Source organism: Hylaeus volcanicus, chromosome 6 (genome assembly GCF_026283585.1).
Source record: "Hylaeus volcanicus isolate JK05 chromosome 6, UHH_iyHylVolc1.0_haploid, whole genome shotgun sequence".
In the NCBI taxonomy this organism is placed as follows: Eukaryota; Metazoa; Arthropoda; class Insecta; order Hymenoptera; family Colletidae; genus Hylaeus; species Hylaeus volcanicus.
In genome coordinates this window covers 15,141,710-15,160,072 of record NC_071981.1, presented here as the reverse complement: position 1 = coordinate 15,160,072, position 18,363 = coordinate 15,141,710, and the positions used below count along the sequence as shown (strand labels likewise).

At 37.3% G+C, this 18,363-nt stretch overlaps 1 protein-coding gene and 1 long non-coding RNA gene across 9 annotated transcripts in view; both read right to left on the bottom strand.

Moving 5' to 3' along the window:
• Positions 1 to 43: 43 nt before the first annotated feature.
• On the bottom strand, positions 44 to 3,529 carry LOC128878372 (proteasomal ubiquitin receptor ADRM1). Of its 2 annotated transcripts, none has more exons than XM_054126512.1 (6): positions 3,211 to 3,529; positions 2,964 to 3,080; positions 2,422 to 2,842; positions 2,220 to 2,362; positions 461 to 900; positions 44 to 280 (listed from the first exon to the last, which is right to left on the bottom strand). In XM_054126512.1, the coding sequence occupies exons 1-5, from the start codon at positions 3,409 to 3,411 to the stop codon at positions 508 to 510; spliced, it is 1,275 nt and encodes a 424-aa protein (XP_053982487.1). In that variant the 5' UTR covers positions 3,412 to 3,529; the 3' UTR covers positions 44 to 280; positions 461 to 507. The 2 variants fall into 2 exon arrangements, with proteins under 2 accessions (XP_053982487.1, XP_053982488.1); XM_054126513.1 differs by having other exon boundaries at positions 461 to 732; positions 3,211 to 3,528.
• A 1,486-nt stretch (positions 3,530 to 5,015) lies between these two features.
• The window catches only part of LOC128878818 (uncharacterized), a 74,385-nt gene continuing 61,037 nt past the window's right edge, over positions 5,016 to 18,363 (bottom strand). The window contains exons 4-5 of one of the 7 annotated variants that reach the window (XR_008457496.1): positions 18,282 to 18,359; positions 5,016 to 6,930 (exon numbers count right to left, since the gene is read on the bottom strand). This is a non-coding gene — a long non-coding RNA (uncharacterized LOC128878818). The other 6 variants (XR_008457495.1, XR_008457490.1, XR_008457494.1 and 3 more) reach the window with 6 other exon arrangements.

Genomic DNA, 18,363 nt, shown 5'->3' with positions numbered 1-18,363 from the left:
GCACAAATGTATTGTTTGTATCAAATATGGTATACATCATGAATTGAGATATCACTGTAACATTTATTATAAATAATGCGTGTTAAGTACATTTTTGTTATAAATGTCACATTTGGTCTCATTCATATTCCCTCCATCAGTGGGCATCGTTTTAGGGTGCATAAATTACCATTGCGGTCCTGGTTTTACTCATTATTGGTGCTTCTCATCACAGCGATCAACTGTTGCTATACGGCGTTGCCACATAGAGCGATCATTTTTCAGTTGGAGAGCGCCACAACTAAAGGGTTAACTCTTTATTATTGTACAAATTTAGGAATATTTCAATACTTAAATAATTTCTTACATTTACATTTCAAAGGACTATTTGAAAATATTTTTGAATCGCAATAAAGTACATTATTCTTTAAGGAAGTATTTATTACACATACGTGATTATAATGTAATACATGTTGCATACCTTCTAAATGAAAATATAGATGAAATCAGATGCATTAAATTTTGTTCTTAATCTAAAGCCATTCCTTCGTCGTCATCTTTCTTATCGGGACTAGATGTCGGCGAAGCTTGTTTCGTATTATTGTCCTCTTGCCCTTGTTGTGTTTGTTCTTGACCAGTCTGAGCTTCAGATTCAAGAGCAGTGACGAACTCTTCAATGTTTCCACTGGTAGCGGCATCAACGGCATCCGGTCCCAAGCCAAATTGACGGATGACGGGTCCCGCCTGGCCTGACTGCAAAGCAGACCAGAACATTGATAGCGCCTGGGAGAACTGGGGAGACAATAGCGTGGTACACAGGTGGTCCCCTGGTGGCAAGTGCGGGCTCATTGCACGCTCCAAGCTTTCCGATGCAGAGATCGCCGCAGGGATGGCATTGGTCAGCTCAGTTGCTACGCCCCTCTGCCGGACAATAAGCTGTGCTGTAGGTGGCCGAAAACAACAAATAATCCCAGAGAAACTTCCCCAACTGCTCAGCAGAGCCAGAGTCTCCGACAGCCAGGTAAAGTTCGAGTAGAAAACAGTATTAAAAAATGAGAAAACCATGCTTCTACCTTTGATTCTATAATAGGTATAGTTAAATTACTGTTGGATACCACTGAGTTTAGCACGGGAATAAAATTTGTATAATATTACAAAGCTAAAGTTTCAAACTTAAAACGATATTATGCCATTTTTTATGATTTTGGCGTGTAATTATTCATAATGATATTTTCAATAATATTATGACACAATGAAAAAAACAAGAAAGTAAACTAAAAAGTTAAGGCTATGAAAAGGAATTGATATTTAGATGACCATGCAATATCTGTTAGATAGTAACATTGCTTTCCTTGTAAGTAATTACGATCTCATTATTTTTAATGTAGAAAACACAGGGATTGGCTTTTGCTTGCACAGCTATTTAAAAAGTTGTAGAACTGTCATGGTTTCAACAAGTTTGACTGACACTCCCAGTGTACTATCAAGAATACCCATTCAATTCCTGATAATGATAAGGACTGCAAAAAAAGATATATTAACAAAAAAATAGATAACTTGTTTTAGCAAACTAGTGTATTGAATGAAATATTGCGAAATATCTAAAACTTTAGATTATATAAGAAATATATATCATTTTACGTTTTTCTTTTAATTTATATAGTAATATAGCTATTAAAGAACTACTTTACGTAAAATCATAATATGTGTTAAAAAAAGATGAAAATTTACAGATTATATTACAAGATTAGAGTCTTGAAAAAAGATTATACATGGGAAGTCTGTTATCTTATCAAAATGATTATGACAATGAAATTGTTTTTCTACCTAATTATGATTTATAATAACATTGAAATGACATATACAAGACATTTGTGATCATATTAATCAAGAATAAACAAAATGAATATTGATTTTATAAATTTAATAGTATTTTAAACTCAAAACATATTTATAAACATTAAGAATGTTGTTGAACGATTTAAACATATGTATTTATTCATTACACAAATAACATTTTATTTTATAAGAAATATTAATGTTATTAGTATTGCGTTTATATATATGAAAAAATAAATGTTTCACATAACAATGCTATACGTTATTCTGCATAGTGTTCAATCACTTACAACAACATTTTTAATGAAGCAGTTATATATTGAAAACGTGTTCAACAAGCTGAAAATTTAGAAATAATAATATATGTTAAATATAACTATTTAAAGAATATAAGATATTACCTGAACTACAGATTCTGTTTCTGTTGATGTTGGAATTTTTGATAGAAAGGTTTGTAGATCACTAAGTCGTATTTTGTTGTTCGTACTTGTTGTTGCTCCAGGTGTTGATGGAGCTGGTGTTGTTGTTGATTGCTTATTATCTCCTACATAAAGACTTATTATATGAGTCTGAACACGTTATTTATGTAATAAATTTACTTACCATTAGGTTTCGGAGTATCATTAGCAGATGCTGGTAAGGACACTGTTTGTGGCGTAGGTCCAACAGGATTTATAGTAATGCGAGGATGCTGCAGGTGTCGATGATTTGGAACATTAAAGTGAGATGCAGTAAGTCGAGGGTGTGTAAGAGCTCGAGCAGATCTAGTTGTTGCAGAAGTACTGTTCGTGGTCTGTCCGCTATGAGGTCTATTCATTGTACCCAGTAAACTACCTAGACCACCAATTTGACCTACTCCACCAAACAGCTGCATTAGTTGCTGTTGGGACATATTATTTAATATATTTTGAAAGTCTCTCTCTGGGTTTGCATTGCCACTTCTTTGTGACCCAGGAGTTGGTGGATTATTAAGAACTTCATTAATTTTTCTACAATATTCCTCATCTTTATCTGTCTTAAGATCCTACAAAATAACAAAACGTTTATCCAGTTATTAAGTAACACATGAATTTTTCGAAATTTACCGATGAACGTATAGTAGAGTAACAATGGAGTCATAATTCATTATGTAAAATTTGTCTCACCTGAAGCCAAACAAAAAACTTTTTGTTAGATGACTTAAATCTTAAAAGATATACCCTTCCAGTTTTGCATTGAGGAACGTGTTTAAATTCACAATCATCAGGAAAAATAATTAAGTCCTACAGAAGAAACGGAAAAGCGTTTAGAAGGACGTTTGTAAATTTAAAAGGATCATACGAATTCAAAGGTACATGCAATTTTGCATTAATTTAGCATTTCAATAAAACAGAACGGTATTAAAAAATTTACATCTTCAACAAATCCTGTCGTACGATCTTTCCAACAGAAATGCATCAATGAATCGTCAGATTGATAAACGTACAGCTGGCCTTTACGTGTGTCTGGATAAACCATTTTCTCTTTCATGGTCATTTTCCCAGCTTTGAATTCCACCAAATTTTTCGAAGTACCGCGTGATGCATTATTTCCAAAAAGTGCTCCTCCCGACATACTTGGTTCTTTTAAATAAATGTGTTTTGTTTTGATAAATATATTAAACCTTGGCAGGCGGTTAATTTTTCGTTACACTGCGCACTGATGACACTGCACTTTAAAGTGGCGTATTAGAAGATTTCCGATCATATATCGAATTTACAGTGATACCTCCCGGTTTCTACCAGAGGGCTGATAACAGTTAAGGATTCTCGCTGCTCGTTGATCAGAAAAGATTCCTATGGTAGTAATTAAAATGTTTCTAGTAATTATATTCTCGGAAAATTCCCTTGGATACTGGTTACTACTAGTGGTACTAGTGTTTTTGTACTTGGCAAAGCCGTGGTGTAAACCACTGACTAGTAAAGTGGATTTTAATATCAGTGAGAATTTTTTAATTTTGTAATCACTTTGTGGTGCAAAGTAAGCCTTTTGATCCCCCTCAGGGGCTGTAGCGGTATTTGTAGCTACAGTACGAGCTTAGCAACCCCGAGGTACCCGAGCTAAAATGGGGCCAGCGAGCCCCAATAGATGAGAAGTAAGAGATACTGCAAATAGTTTTAAAATAATGCAGGAGTCATGTAAGACGATGATAAGAAGAATGGAAATAAGCTAGTAATAAGTAAGTAGTAGTGCAATAACGTTGTATAATAAGTTACGCATTTTAAATAAATAAATAAATAAATAAATAAATATCAGTGGCGCCATCGGTGATAAAACGCCCAAGTTTGTAGTGAAAATAGTTCTCACTGTTTCTATAAGATGGCACCACTGATTCATTTCAATCAAGTATTCTTTATTTTTCATAAATGCATGATTAATGCAATTTTTTACTTTATAACACTACAATATATCAATTATATGCCAAATTTATCGTTTTTATGAATAGTTATTTAATACAGTAGTAATTATCAACTCTTTAGTTAGTAGCGCCATCAATGATAAAATGTCCAAGTTTGTACCGAAAATTGTTTCCGCTGTTTTTATAGCAATTATTTTTTATTTACTATTCTTTGCTTCGTAACACTACAATGTATTCAATATATTGTTTAACCATTTATTTGATTTTATATATGTATTCTGGTCTACAAGTTCAGACTCCGAACCTCTAATCACTATTTGCAATAAACGTAAACGTATTTTCCCTAAAAGTAGCTTCATCTTAAATAAAATAATAAATGTATGAAATAATAAAATGATAAAAGTTAATATATCAAATTTATCAATTGTATGAATAGTTATTTAATGCAGCAGTTGATAAAGTAACTTTGGTTAGTGGAGCCATCTAGTAGGAGTAGTGGTAACTAATTTTTACTACAAACTTGGGCGTTTTATCACTGATGGCGCCACTAGTACTAATCCACTTAACTATACTAATGCACCCTTAATTTATTCGCAGTGCAAATGTTTGATAATTTGAAAAATCTACGTCTAATGAAATAATTCGAATATAATTAGAATACTCGACCAATCGAAGTAGAAAGAATAAGCAAGAATTATTAATTGACTGTTATACCTATTCGTTCCATTCATTTGAAAACTAGACTGAATCAATAAAAATAGATAGAGTTACATTTTATTGTACGTAATATATTCATTATCTTGAGGGGTAAAATAAATATTTACACAATTAAACTATATATTATATTAAATTCCTTGTTAAATATATTTATCTGACAGTTCGTTTATATTTACAATTACGCTATGTGCCACATTATATATTCTGAGAGGGATAAAAGTAAATATCGGAGGGATTAAAGTTATTTAAAACTGTTAACCAAAACTCCTCGTATTTGTTCGCTTCGACGCGTACATGTAGTATCTTATTGACTTTCAAGTATAAAGTTACATACTCTCAATTACATTGGCTTCGACCACATTGTTATTGATTTATACACGTACAGGGAAGCCTGATCCTGACGGAAACCAGATCCTAATGCACGATTTGATTTATTAGCCTTTCCAAGACCCGTCTAACGTCATTGCTAATCTTAGACTGATTCTTGAACGCATCTCCTGCGGTTACGAGAATTTTCCAAAGCGCGAGTTTCATATTACTTCGTATAACGCGAACAGTATACATCGTAATACCGATAAAACTGCGTGGAAGGAAAAACTGTCTTTGCATATTAATTACTTACGCGCTGGTTACGCGACACTTTACTTAACGAATAGCATTCAAACTGTTTATGCTGTCCAATGATCAGTTTGGTATAAATCTATATCGAGATCTATAAAAAAAAAAAAAAATGAAACGAATTTTTGCTTACATTCTATTGCTTCGGCTATAATTTATAAAAGCAAGCGTTTAGTTAAACAGTCGCTGTCCGTAATGAGACTTCAATTTTTCAATGCGCAGTCAATAAAATTTTATTTGATGTACAAGCAATTACACATGTATTTTAGAATGCGAAGTCGGACTTTGCATTCATACATTACAATGAATAATTACGTTTAGTATATCGTATCAAAGCTTTAGAATTACGAGTAAAATAACTGAAATTTGTTGACGTTTGATGGAAGAGGCATAGGGTGATACATAGGGTTGCTTAAACATTAATGCTTACGATTAATATAATTTGATTCGATTCACAAGGAATTACATACGTTGGAACGTGAAATTGGACTTTGTATTTATACGTTACAATAAACTATCGCATCTATATATTATAAATTCTGTGACGTCTGGTGGAAAGGGCTTAGCGCAGGGTAATATTTCTTTTATTCGACGTTCTGTTTCGTCGTTGTTCCGTTATCCAGGCGTACTTGTTGATTCCAACGCACTCACACACCTGAAACTTTGCTCACCTTTATTTTCTCCAAGCAAGAGAGTACAGGCCTAGGTAAAAAGCAAATTTCAGGCGTAAGAGTACTGTCGTGGCCACTCGCTTCCGTGAGAGCTTTTAAAATAACAGATCGCACGAAGAATGACCATCCATTTTCCCAAACGATTGTTTATAGATTCACTATAGATTCATTGTACTCTACCACAGAATTAGACTCCGCAATTTCATTCCAAGATACAGGACGAACGGGTACCTCGAGCATCTTTATTCGTGTTCGCAACGTCCACGACGGTAGACTGCCACAGACACACCTGAAACTTTGCTCACCCAAAGGGCAAAGTACGGGTAGAGCAAAGAGTCAGGCCCGTCCGTGACGTTCGATTTTTGTGCGATCGTTGTCCCCCCTGCCCCCTAGTGTTCCTCTTTCTTCGAATGGTTGAATCGCGTTGCTGGGTCGTTGGGAGAGGACCGCTGGAAAGTAGAGCTGCTGATTCCTCGATGAGAGAAGATTCGAGGAAACGGGTTACCGATAAGACAGGGACCCTCGAGAGCCATTAGAAGCTGCAGGAAAATAGGGTGCCAGGGAGGAGAACGAAGGAAGAAAGAGGCGAAGAGCGCAGAGAACTCCGAAGCTGCACTCAGCGATGACGGTCGAGGAATCAAGACCACCGTTCGCGGTTCATCCTACTTTGGACTCTTTCTTCCTTTTTCCCTCGAGACGGCACTCGAACTACCATTGTTCACGGTTCGTCTGAAACAGAATTGAAAAGACGCGTGATATTTACCGTTAGATTTCGTCCGCGTTGTAAATATTTTAATGGGGCGGGGATGCAACTCGACGGGGAGCAACTTTCTTAATTGGTTTTTGGATGAGAATTATTGTCATCGTCGTTATTAACGGGAGAATCTTTCGACGTAACATGTATAATACGGGAGAAGCGTGTCAAAAAATATTGCGAGATTCGATGCTTTAAGTTTTGAAATTATAGTGAAAAGTAACTTGATGTACGATGATTGGACTGCGGATGTTTATGTATTTATGGCAAGTGAACATGTAGGGAAATTTATGAGGACATAATTTGTTCATTGTTTCTTTCTTTTCATAACTTAAATAATTCTATTACCTCTTGTTGTAAATACACATATATTCGAAGCATTATTATTTTGCACCCTTAAGAGTTACTAAATTTAATTATAAACAGGACAATATAAATTCGTAATTATTAAATTCATGCATTTATGCCAAATGAAAGTACATGAGTGTGCACGAGAATGTGCACAAATATCAAATATGCATAAAATAATAAATAAATATACATGAAATAACAAATAAATAAATATACATAAAATATACATAAAATATCAAGTACAAAATACATGTTACTTCGTTGAGAAGATAAGAAATACTTCAATTTAAATTTAATTTCTATATCTATAAAAAAAACGAGTTTGCATAAGCATATGCCGTCTAGTAATTACGATACAGAGTTGTAATATGATATAGATACCCACGAAACACAATAAACGTAGGAATTTATGTTGCATTTCCTCGATAAGGAAGCTATGCGTTATTAAAATATCGCGTTCAATAAGAGAGCTATCGCGGCATTAAAATATCGCGCTATTCTATTTATAAAGTCGAGGGCTTGGTAACCTTGGTTTAAAATATTGCGATAATGTTCAGCAAGAAACAAGTTAATTAGGAAAATTAATTAAAAAACAAAAAAGAAACTAAAAATTGAAATAAACAGTTACGCATTATTGCATCATTTTTTAGATTAAAACGAGGTTAATTTATTCACTAAAGACTATCTTATAAATCGATTGCGATGATTCCTTATTAAAAACAAACTGTGAAGATTGTTTATGGTAGTGTATATCTTTGGATCGTCAGTATATAGAAATCGAGCGAATTTGAAAACATTAGAATTATCATTTATAAATCAATCGAAAACTAAAAGTACTCCAGATTAAATTTTAATATTTCTGTAATATAATTTTACGTGATATACAATTTTGTATACTAACAAAGGCTCTAGATTACAGAATCAATCAATTTCTAGAAGAATTTCGTATTTATACGTGATTATGAATAATCGATTGTCACCGATCGATGCGCGAATATGTAGATATCCGTGCCAGAAAAATCGATAATTTCTGTACTAAATTGTTAAAATGTAGCTGCACGTGTTGGATAATTTATCAGATATTTATAAATGTATTCGGACCGCGATTAATACCGTTTCGAGTAGTGCGAGATTCGATTTTCGAACGGCAGTACAAATTGACACCGGGCTGCATTTAACGCGAATCAATAATTCCATTTAGTGCGAAGTGTAAATTAGCGCCAGGCCGCATTCCATGCAAACTAAATTCAATCGGTGGTATTCGGTACGACGTAGCGGTTTACACGTTTTTATCACATTTGCTAAATATTTATATCGACGCAGACAAAATTTATAGTTTTAATCGTCGTTGAATCAAGCGTTTCAAATTTTTCGTTAGTTCATGCGTGTCAATTGTTATCTATAATTTGTATTCTACAATTGTTATAAACATTTTTCCTAGCTGGATCTAATAAATCGATTCGTCGAAGAAATTCGTTACATGTTTAATAAAAAGTAGTGGTGATAGTTGCAGAAGAGAACTATTAAAATAAAACGGAAAGTTTGATAGTTGATAGTACTGATAGTTGATTATTGTACTGTGAAGCGGAATATATTCTTTTTGGGTCCACCAATTGCCCAAGTAGCAACGAGATAGCGAATATTGCACGCATGATTTTTTGGAAAAATATATGATGGATGTGATATAAAACTGACTATTCAAATATTGGATCGATATAACAAAATAAGATAATAAGATCAATTGAGAAAATTGCATCTGAATCTGGATGGTTGCATCAGTGTTTCTCAACAGAACTAATGACAAGTAAAAACGATGTAGTCGTTCCGTTTCCGCGTGCCAGAACCAGTTGTAATCTCGTCGTTACATGTACTTTACTAAATACATACCTACGTGATCGACCGTGAGCGAGGGCCACTAAACCGATTACCATAGTTTATGCTGTACAGTACTTGCATCCACCCTATAAGTGCATCTAATGGTAACTTAAACATACCTCAGAGCTCGTTACAGATCTATCAATCTAAAATTAATTAACAGAGAATTAATCCGTTACCTCCAAGAAGATGGACGTTTATATGGAAAAAATCTGAAGTTGTAAAATATTCTAAGCTGTTGATGAAAAGAAAATTTAAATAATATTATACACTAATCTAGAGATGAAAACTGCGTAAAAATTTCTGAAGATAATTGGCAAATGATTTTCTATCGTAACTTTTAGGCGTTGTATGTCTATCGACGTTCTTGGAGGGATATTAACACGTTGACTGCCAAACAACTCGTGAAAATTTATACAAGCCTGACACTTTGTTTTGATACGACTGAAAATTATTTTTGTTGAATTTAAAGTGGTACTTATTTTTGTAATTTCGCCAAATTCATGAATCTTATAAAGACTTATTTTCTTTAACATCTCACCTTCAGAAGTAATTTATTTAATTCCTTGGTGAAAAGTCCTGTCACTTAAAAATGGGTGACGTGGCGATCAACCTGTTAATTGTACTAGTGTACACGATCGCGGATAATTGATTGCCGTCAAAATAGGATGGTGTACTTATGAATGCAATTGTTTTAACGTGGCCAATTGAAAGCAATAACTATTTTCATAAAACAACTCATTTTCTGAAGCCAATTAACGTTTTGACTGCGAATGGCGTATATATACGTCCTCGAGAAATGGGCTCAGAGGAATGTTTATGTTCGTTGAAACAATTTTTAAAAAAATATCAAAATACTACCATCAAATATACATTTTCTCGAACAATTAATTTACCACGGAGGACTGACGTCGAGGTCGAAAACGTAGCGAATTAAATATATACCGGATACCTGCAAGGCACGAACGCTATTACTCGTTACGAGGATCCCATAGCCTCGTATTTATTCTAATAATTGGGCCAAAATTTTCCGTCAGAGCATCGATCGTGATCCAGACCCAACGCCAATTAAAAGTACAACTCGATCCGCGCGTTCCCGTTGCAAATCAAGAAAAAAGAAAAAAAAAAGAAACAATTAGGCAGAAAGTTCCCAGGCGTCTACAGTTTCCACGAATCCCGCATTTTTCCTCGTACAGATGCCCATCTCGTTGCCCAATCGGGGTACCGCAGGGCTGGAAGGAGTCAGCGCGCGAGCCGGGACCGTGAAAGAGAGGCCAGCGATCCGCAGACGCAAGCCTGTCAGAGGGCAACGTCGGTGTCCAGGAGAAGAGAATATAGCGTCACGGCTGGATGTCAGTGACCGGAGCATAACCCCAAGATAGTTTCACCATTACCACCGTCTTCCTTCGCCTTGCTCCTTTCCGTCGGCTTCGTGCATCCGTGTAGCAGTCTGCTCAGCCGTGGCCTGCCGCTTGTCCGCAACACCTGAGTATCTCCGATTGCAAATGTCCGTAACAACCGGACCATTTCCCAGCCGAGGATCTCCTCGAGTCAACCGGAGACTTAAAACTAAACTAACCGGAGATTAAAACTAAAATCGTGCCACGTGGTAAAGTTCTAACTGAATAGGAGAAAATAGAAATCTTTCGAAGAAGAGCAAAAGGAGAGAATTAAAAATAAACGTCACTAAAAATGAAAAGAAGTAGGTGTGTAATTCGTAATTTTTTAAATAATCCAAAAGATTATGGAAAAAAGAAGAGATCCGAAAGACAATCAACCCTTACTTTAAGAGATAAAAGAGCAGTTTTAAGCTGTGCATCAAATTCAGCGCTTACATTTGGGCAAATTTTTGTAGAATGTGGGTTAAAGGTATCTGTAAAGACTGTAAAAAGAGTTATACAAAAGGCACAGCTGTTAAACCACCTTTGTCGATAGTACATAAACAGCGTCGACTTGATTTTGCTCTTAATTATCTACAGTGGAATAAAAAATGGCGGAAAGTGCTTTTTACTGATGAAAAGAAAATGAATTTAGATGGACCTGGTGGTTGGAAATATTATTTTCACGATTTACGAAAAGAAGCAAGAATTTTAAGTCGCCGTCAATGTGGTGGAGGATCTGTGATGTTATGGGCAGCCATCGGGCATAATGGGAAGACCGAAATCAAGTTCATTGATGGCAGAATGAAAGCTACTGGTTATTTAAATCTAGTACAAGAGCAGATTCAGAATCATACATTCACCGAGAATAATTGAAAAATAAGGCGGTAATCGCAATTATACCTACCAGGCAAAAACTGTTTATTTACTGGCGACAGGCTTTGATTTATAGCTAATTCTAAGTTGATACACTTAATTTTTAAAAAAGGAACGGATAGAATTTAAATAAAAGACAAGAGGGTCGAAAGGGTTGAGGAATTCAAGAAACCTATTAACCCTTTGCATTCGAGGCCTTTTTTTCTGGTATCTGCTAGCAACTCGAGATGTTTCTTAGCATTCTATTACCATAAATTCTAAGCTATCTAGATTTGAGAATAAGGTCACCTTTACCTCGCCGACAATCATTTTATCGATACTTCGAGTTCCAAAGAAATTAAATCTAAAGAATCATTATTGCTGATAGATTTGCTGCGTGTCACCTAATGGTGACTCAGACTCACCTCTCGAGTGCAAAGGGTTAAGGAACCTATTTTACTCCGAACGTTAAAAGAAACGGAGTTCCTTTTATTTCAAGACAAGTTTCAGGTGTTAACGCACGTTGACTGCCTGTGTCATCCACACGCGTCGTTCGCAAGGCGAATCGAACTCTCGTTCGATTCTTTTAATAGCTCGGCGCGTTCGTATTTTTTCCGATCTCTCGATCAAAAATCCTCGCCTCGTATCGATCGCTTCATCTTTCTCCGACTTTTCCAATCGCTCCATTTCGAGCTTTTCCGTCGCGATCTTTTTTTCTCTTTTTCGCGCGGTTTCGATGAAAACGTCGATTTTTTCTTGCTCGGCTCCGGCCTTCGTTGCTCGTTTTGGAGGATTGATTAATCGCCGCTCTCGTCCCTCCGTCGCCTTCCCTCTCGGATTCGTTAGATCGCAACAGTTGCCAGGGAGATTCCACTGGGGAGATTCAAGTTTCGGTTTAATTAGGTTCGCGATTTTTATTAGCGCAATCTGGGTCTATTAATGCGAGGAATGAGTCGCGCGGTGAGCTGCCTTGGACGCGGTTTCGTAGATTCTTGTTCGATTCCGAGAACCGTTTCGCGTTGGATCGACTTCAAAGGATGAAAATTTATCGGTTGGACGATTTAAAACATTCACGAGGTACGTTAGGAAGCAACCTTTAGTTTATCCAGCGTAAATTCTTCGACTTTGCTGGTAAGAAATGTAACAGAGACTGCTATTAGAGATTACTAATAACGAGCATAAAGAGATGAAAGCGAGTCGCGTAATGCAATTTAAGATGTAAAATCTTAGGCTTGTCCTGTTTCGTATTACAGCGCGGTACACGATTTGATCTAGTCGAGCCTCGAGTAATTGGCACACTTTATATCGGATTACTTTCGTGCTAATATTTTTTCGTGCATACTAAAACGATCGTATTACGTTCGATTTAACGCGCGTAATATTTGCAATCAATATGCTGGATTAGGTGTTGGTTTATTTATACGATACATTGCATTGAAATTACTGATAACTCGACGAACTTGACTCTTGATTTTAAAAATACAATTTGAGCTCGTCGTGTACGAATTTTTGATTAAGAACGACTTCGAACCTTGAATATTTTTGATAAACATAAGTAACTCGATCAGTATATTCTTCGTGCCTGTTCGAAATATTGGCTTGAGCGGGAAGTTCGCGCGGTTTTATTCAAAATACCAGGCGGACTGTAATGTTATTTCTCGATACTTATTTATCATTCATCAGCTCATTGATTTTTACCAACCCGGCATTGAGATTTCGCACACTAGATTAAAAATGACATTACTTCTCGGTCTCCCTAATATACTCCACTGCGATATTTTCCCAAAAGGAGATGTGTTTAATCGGTTCCGTAATTTCCATTTCTATTATTTTCTTCTATCATTCCACGTGTCTTTTAATATTATCTTCGTAAAATGTTTATGGTTTCGACAAGAAATATTCTCGAAGAGCCATTTCGACTTCTGCAAAAGTTTCGAGGTTTTCTCTACTCAAATAATTTTCTAACGACTATCCAATATACGTGCAACAAGAGGCAGAAGAATAATTTAGGTTACGCAACAAACGAACGCCCATAAACAAATTATGCAGCTGGATAAAGTGATATCTGACAAAACGAAAAAAAAAAAAAAAAGACGCGCGAACTTTTCGTCCAACCCGATATAAAATCTCCGATATTTGTACTTGACATAGCCTGCCTCTGAGGCACAGAAATAGTGTCAGACTTCCGCCTTTAAAAATACAAAACGGGGGATACGAATAACAGTTGTCGTTACGAAAGCGACGGTTGGTCAATTATCATTATTTTTATGCTATCCAGGGGGGCTCGCTGGGAATCCCGCTGTACCGATCGTTTTAATGAGCGGGATCATCAAATTGGGTTTAACTTTAACGACAGCCGAGCGAGAAGGCCTGGTGCCGATCAATAGACACCGAATCGTTGAATCCGTGCATCATAAAGGGTAACGACCGCAGGCAGTTTGGCAGCATTCGTGAAAGCGGCCTTTCTTCGGAGTAATGCAGCCGGGATCATGCGATGACGAGAGCGATTATGAACGTGCCAGCGAATGGAGGAAGATAGAGTGGGCTTTCATTTGGTATGCGTGGATGCGTGCTTGCGTGAACGAACCAGGGAGTGGGAGGAAAAGGTTCAGACCCGCGGGAGGAGGGAAAAGAAGGGAGAAAAAAAAACGAGGAGGTGACAGAATGGAGACGAGGAACACGAGACAGGAGAGGAGAGACCAGGTATATAGGAGAGGAGGAGGAAGACACGAGCCAAGGCGAGGCAAGAAGAAAAGCGAAATGGAGCGGTAGGAAGCGGAGGAGAGAACAGAAAACGGAAACGAATCGAGCAGAGGCGCGCGACATAGGACTCGCTACACGATTAAATCTGACCTCTGTACCGATTCGAATAGGAACATACTTCGATAGGTTGATGTTCAGTTATTACATGTTTTTTAACCCTTTATTTACTGGCGGGACTTAGAAAAGAAAAGAAAATTCTTGGGGTGGTTACAACGTTGTGCTTCGTTAAACAAAGCAATCGAAGTCGTCACAATTTAACTCTAAAGCTGCTTAGAGAGAAGCGAAAACCTGTAAGAGTTATTTCTGTATCAGTGTTGATTTAGGTTGACGTTAATTTCTGCGTACTGTTACTAGACATGTACTCCCAAAGCGAAGGGAGTGACGTAGGGCAACGAACGTGGAGTGTGAACGTCAGGAGAGACAGGTGAGGGGTTGCACATCGGGGACCTCGATTTAAATGTCCGGACATTGCTGAAATTGGTTTCAAATGACCTCGAGACTCGTCGTCGTCTCTTTATCCAGCCCTCTTCTGTCCATAACCAGACACCGTGAGGTGCTCGTCCGGATGAAGAGGTGGCCCGAGCTCGGGAAACGAAAAACAAAGGGAATACCGTCAGACGGAGTAAAAAGGGGGATAGTGGGCAAACATTCGTAATTACGCGATCATTTAATATGTCCGGGGATGTTCCACGGACGTTTAACGCGCGCCTCCGAAAACCGGATGCTGGCCGCGCCTCTAACAAAGGGTGAACCGAGCTAGACAGCGATCTCGGAACTTCGGAAACGAAGGATAGAAAGAAGGTGGATTCGAAAATCCGCGGAGTTAGCGGAACGCTGCTTTACTAAATTTACTCTGAAAGTAAATTTTGTTATCGTGTTTTCCATTACGAGACGAATTAGGGTAACAGGGTGAATTTTCTGACGACTCGAAACGAGGAATCGTGGTTACGTACGATTTACTGTAAAGCATTCACAGCTTCTTTAACGCTGATGTAGCTCAGCGGTGGCACGTGTAATAAATTAAATTAAAAGCAGACACTAAGGATTCACGCCCATGCCACGCCTCCGTGGCACGAGACGCAGACACCTTTGAAATGAAAATGCCTTGGGAAACGAGTTTGTCTCGTTTGAAGCTTGAAGAGATCGATGAATCTTGCGTTGCTCCACATAAGTGATATAAATCATTACGTTGCACGATATAACAAATGGTTCTTCGAAAACAATGTATGTATTTCCTTTGGCGTTGATATTGAAGATGAAAGATAGCTAGATCGCTGTTTTCACGAAACGATCAAGGGAGCCGATACTTTTTGTAAGGTATACTATAGCTATACTATACTGTACTATATTACTACAGACAGGGTGTCCCAAAAATGTTGGAGGTCCTTGAAAGGGGTGGTTCGGGGGGTGATTCGAAATACAACATTTTCGCTAAGGAAAAACAGGACACCCTGTATATATATTTTCAAGCAGTCATCTATGATATATACACCCAATCAAAAATGTTTCCATACACTCGACTTAGATTTTATTCAATAGAAAATACAGAATATCGATTCTATTTTACGTAAAAATATACCCTATATTATTATAATTTATTCTATTATACTTTGGATCATTTTAAAGTATCGAACTTCAACGATGTGATGTCGTTATAAAAAATTGGAAGTTTATGTACGAACAGCCAGTATTTAAACAATTTTTGTACGATCAGCAAGTGCATTTATCTGTACAACTTCTGTTTCGAATAACATCTCGTGAACTAGCGATACAATCTTGCACGCATCGCGGATTATAGGCTCAACAGCGTCTCGAAAGTGTTTCGAAATATTAAAGGAACCTCGTAGCTCGGCAACAATCTGAAATTCATCGTTACACGCGAAAAGGTACGAGCGATGCCGGGGAGAAAAGGTGAAAGAACACGACGAGACAAATGGAGATTTGCTCGGAAAGTTTCAATGAGAATAAACGAAACTGTGCGCTCTTTCATTCGGTCGCATGAGCATTCTTTCCATCCGCGTGCGTGTACAAGGATGTGAGAGAAAAGAGGAGTTTTCAGAATGGAAAGACAAAAGGAAAGCGAGTACGAATAAGAAGCACTAAATCTAATTGCCCGACGACGTCGTGGAAAAATGAATGACGAGACGATCTCGTTCCACGTTCCTTTTTTCTCCTCTAATGATTTTTTGTTTTCAATAATTTATCGAACTTTCTATATTCGTACTCATTATATTATTCCTAAACAACCAGCGCCTTTAGGTCTTTTGATCTCTCTTAACCCTTCAACCCTTTTAACATTTTTTTTTTCTCCAGACAACTTGGAAGGCATTTACTTTAATATTTCAACTTGATAGTGCTGCTAACTGTCGTCAATAATGTATATCAGAGACATTATATAATTAAAACGTATACGTCATCTTGTGAAAAAAAGAAAACTAAAATTATTCGGTTAAATAATCTTATTTCCCATAGGGGCTACAGGGGCTCATAGAGGGTTAATTTCATTCCAATAGATCCGCAAGAAGTGCAGATTTGCAGTAGGTAGAATACACGAAATTACTCTATACGCTATTTTATGATACTCGATGGACCTATTCGATTCCCGTAAAAGTTTCAATTTATCCGCAAACTGCGTTGAGACGTTTAGATAAAATTAAGTGCGCCGAGACGCATGTACATCAAAGATACAAATTAGCTTTGCTTAGTGTGCGTATAATTCGTAAAAGAGGCTTGAAGAGTAGTAGTCTTTTTGAAGTCGAGAAGCGTGGTGGCTCTTATGTCGTTTCAGGGAAGCATCTCTATATACCTTTCAAGTTGCGTTTATTTAAACTCTTGATTATGCTTCGATAGTCTTTGTCCGAATGAAATTTGTCTCTTAACCATTCATCTTTTTACGTTCTCCCGTTTGAAATCGTAAAATTGAATGATGTAATGTAAAACATAAAATACTATATACGTATTTAAATATAAATAAAACGAAAGAAACTTTTGTCCTGAACTTTAACCCGATGTTATAAAACGCTTCGAAAGGTAAGCAAAAGGTGACGCAATCTTCAGCCGATCTGACCCGAAACAGTCGACTCCGAGTACAATCGCTTACGTAAGATTCCAGGAGGGGCGAGTCATTTTTACAGAGAGTGAAAATCCCTGGTCGAGCGACGGGACGAATCTTCGGAGAAGCGAGAAAATTAAATGCAGACGAGATTTAAAGGAACAAGAAACACAGGCCGCGTGTACACGAGGGGAATCACGCAGCAGGCATGCGTGACTTCTGTTGGCAGCCTGTGCTCCCGCTAAGGCAACCAATAGGAACAAGTTTTAATTCCCCGCGTCTGAGGCTCATGACCCCGGGGAACCGTCCAAGACTTTTTTCTTTGTTGCCACGATCGAAGTAGGTCAAGCCCGCTTCCACCTACTACTTAGCGATGTGTTCGGGCTGGTATCATCATCGGCATCGCCGTCACGATCAACGTTACTCGTCATCGAAGCTACTGGCGACTGTCTCCGCGCGACGCGAAAATCGGTGTCATCGGAGATGCTTGGAGCTAGAGATGTTGGTAACGGCAACGTTATAACGCGAGTTAGCGATACTTGTGCTTTTTCAAAATTCAAACTAATAAAATGCAAACCTGAGACTTAAATTTAAGGCAACGATACTTCTACGCTTATTCCTCTCGAGATGATGTATTTTTGGAATCAATTTCACATTTTTTTTTTTTTTTTAAAGACAGATTGGTCTGTTTGCAACGTAGAACTCTGTCGATGAAAATCCTGCGCCTTCAGGGGCTGTAGTTTGATCGTAGTCGGTGGTCATCAACAGCATGCGAAGAAATGCAATGGAAATGGAAATTATGTAAGAAATTAAGGATTCTGGCTGTGGAAGCTCGATGTTAAGGACTAAAAACGTGTGAAACGATATAATGTGAAGGACTATGTAAAGCATTTTAATCCAAAAGATGATGTATCGAACAGCGTTGTAGTTGAAGTTGTCAACTCCGTACTTTAATCAATCAAAGGAAGAAGATAGAAAATCCTGCGATTAATTAGGGCTCTACATTGCCGAGTTTTACCGATAGAAAACATGACTGAACACTTATCCTTACCGACTGCGTACATTCTGGGCATGCCGACAGAAGGTGTGATAGAATGCTTATCCTTACCGACTGGGCATCTTCTTTTCTCTGG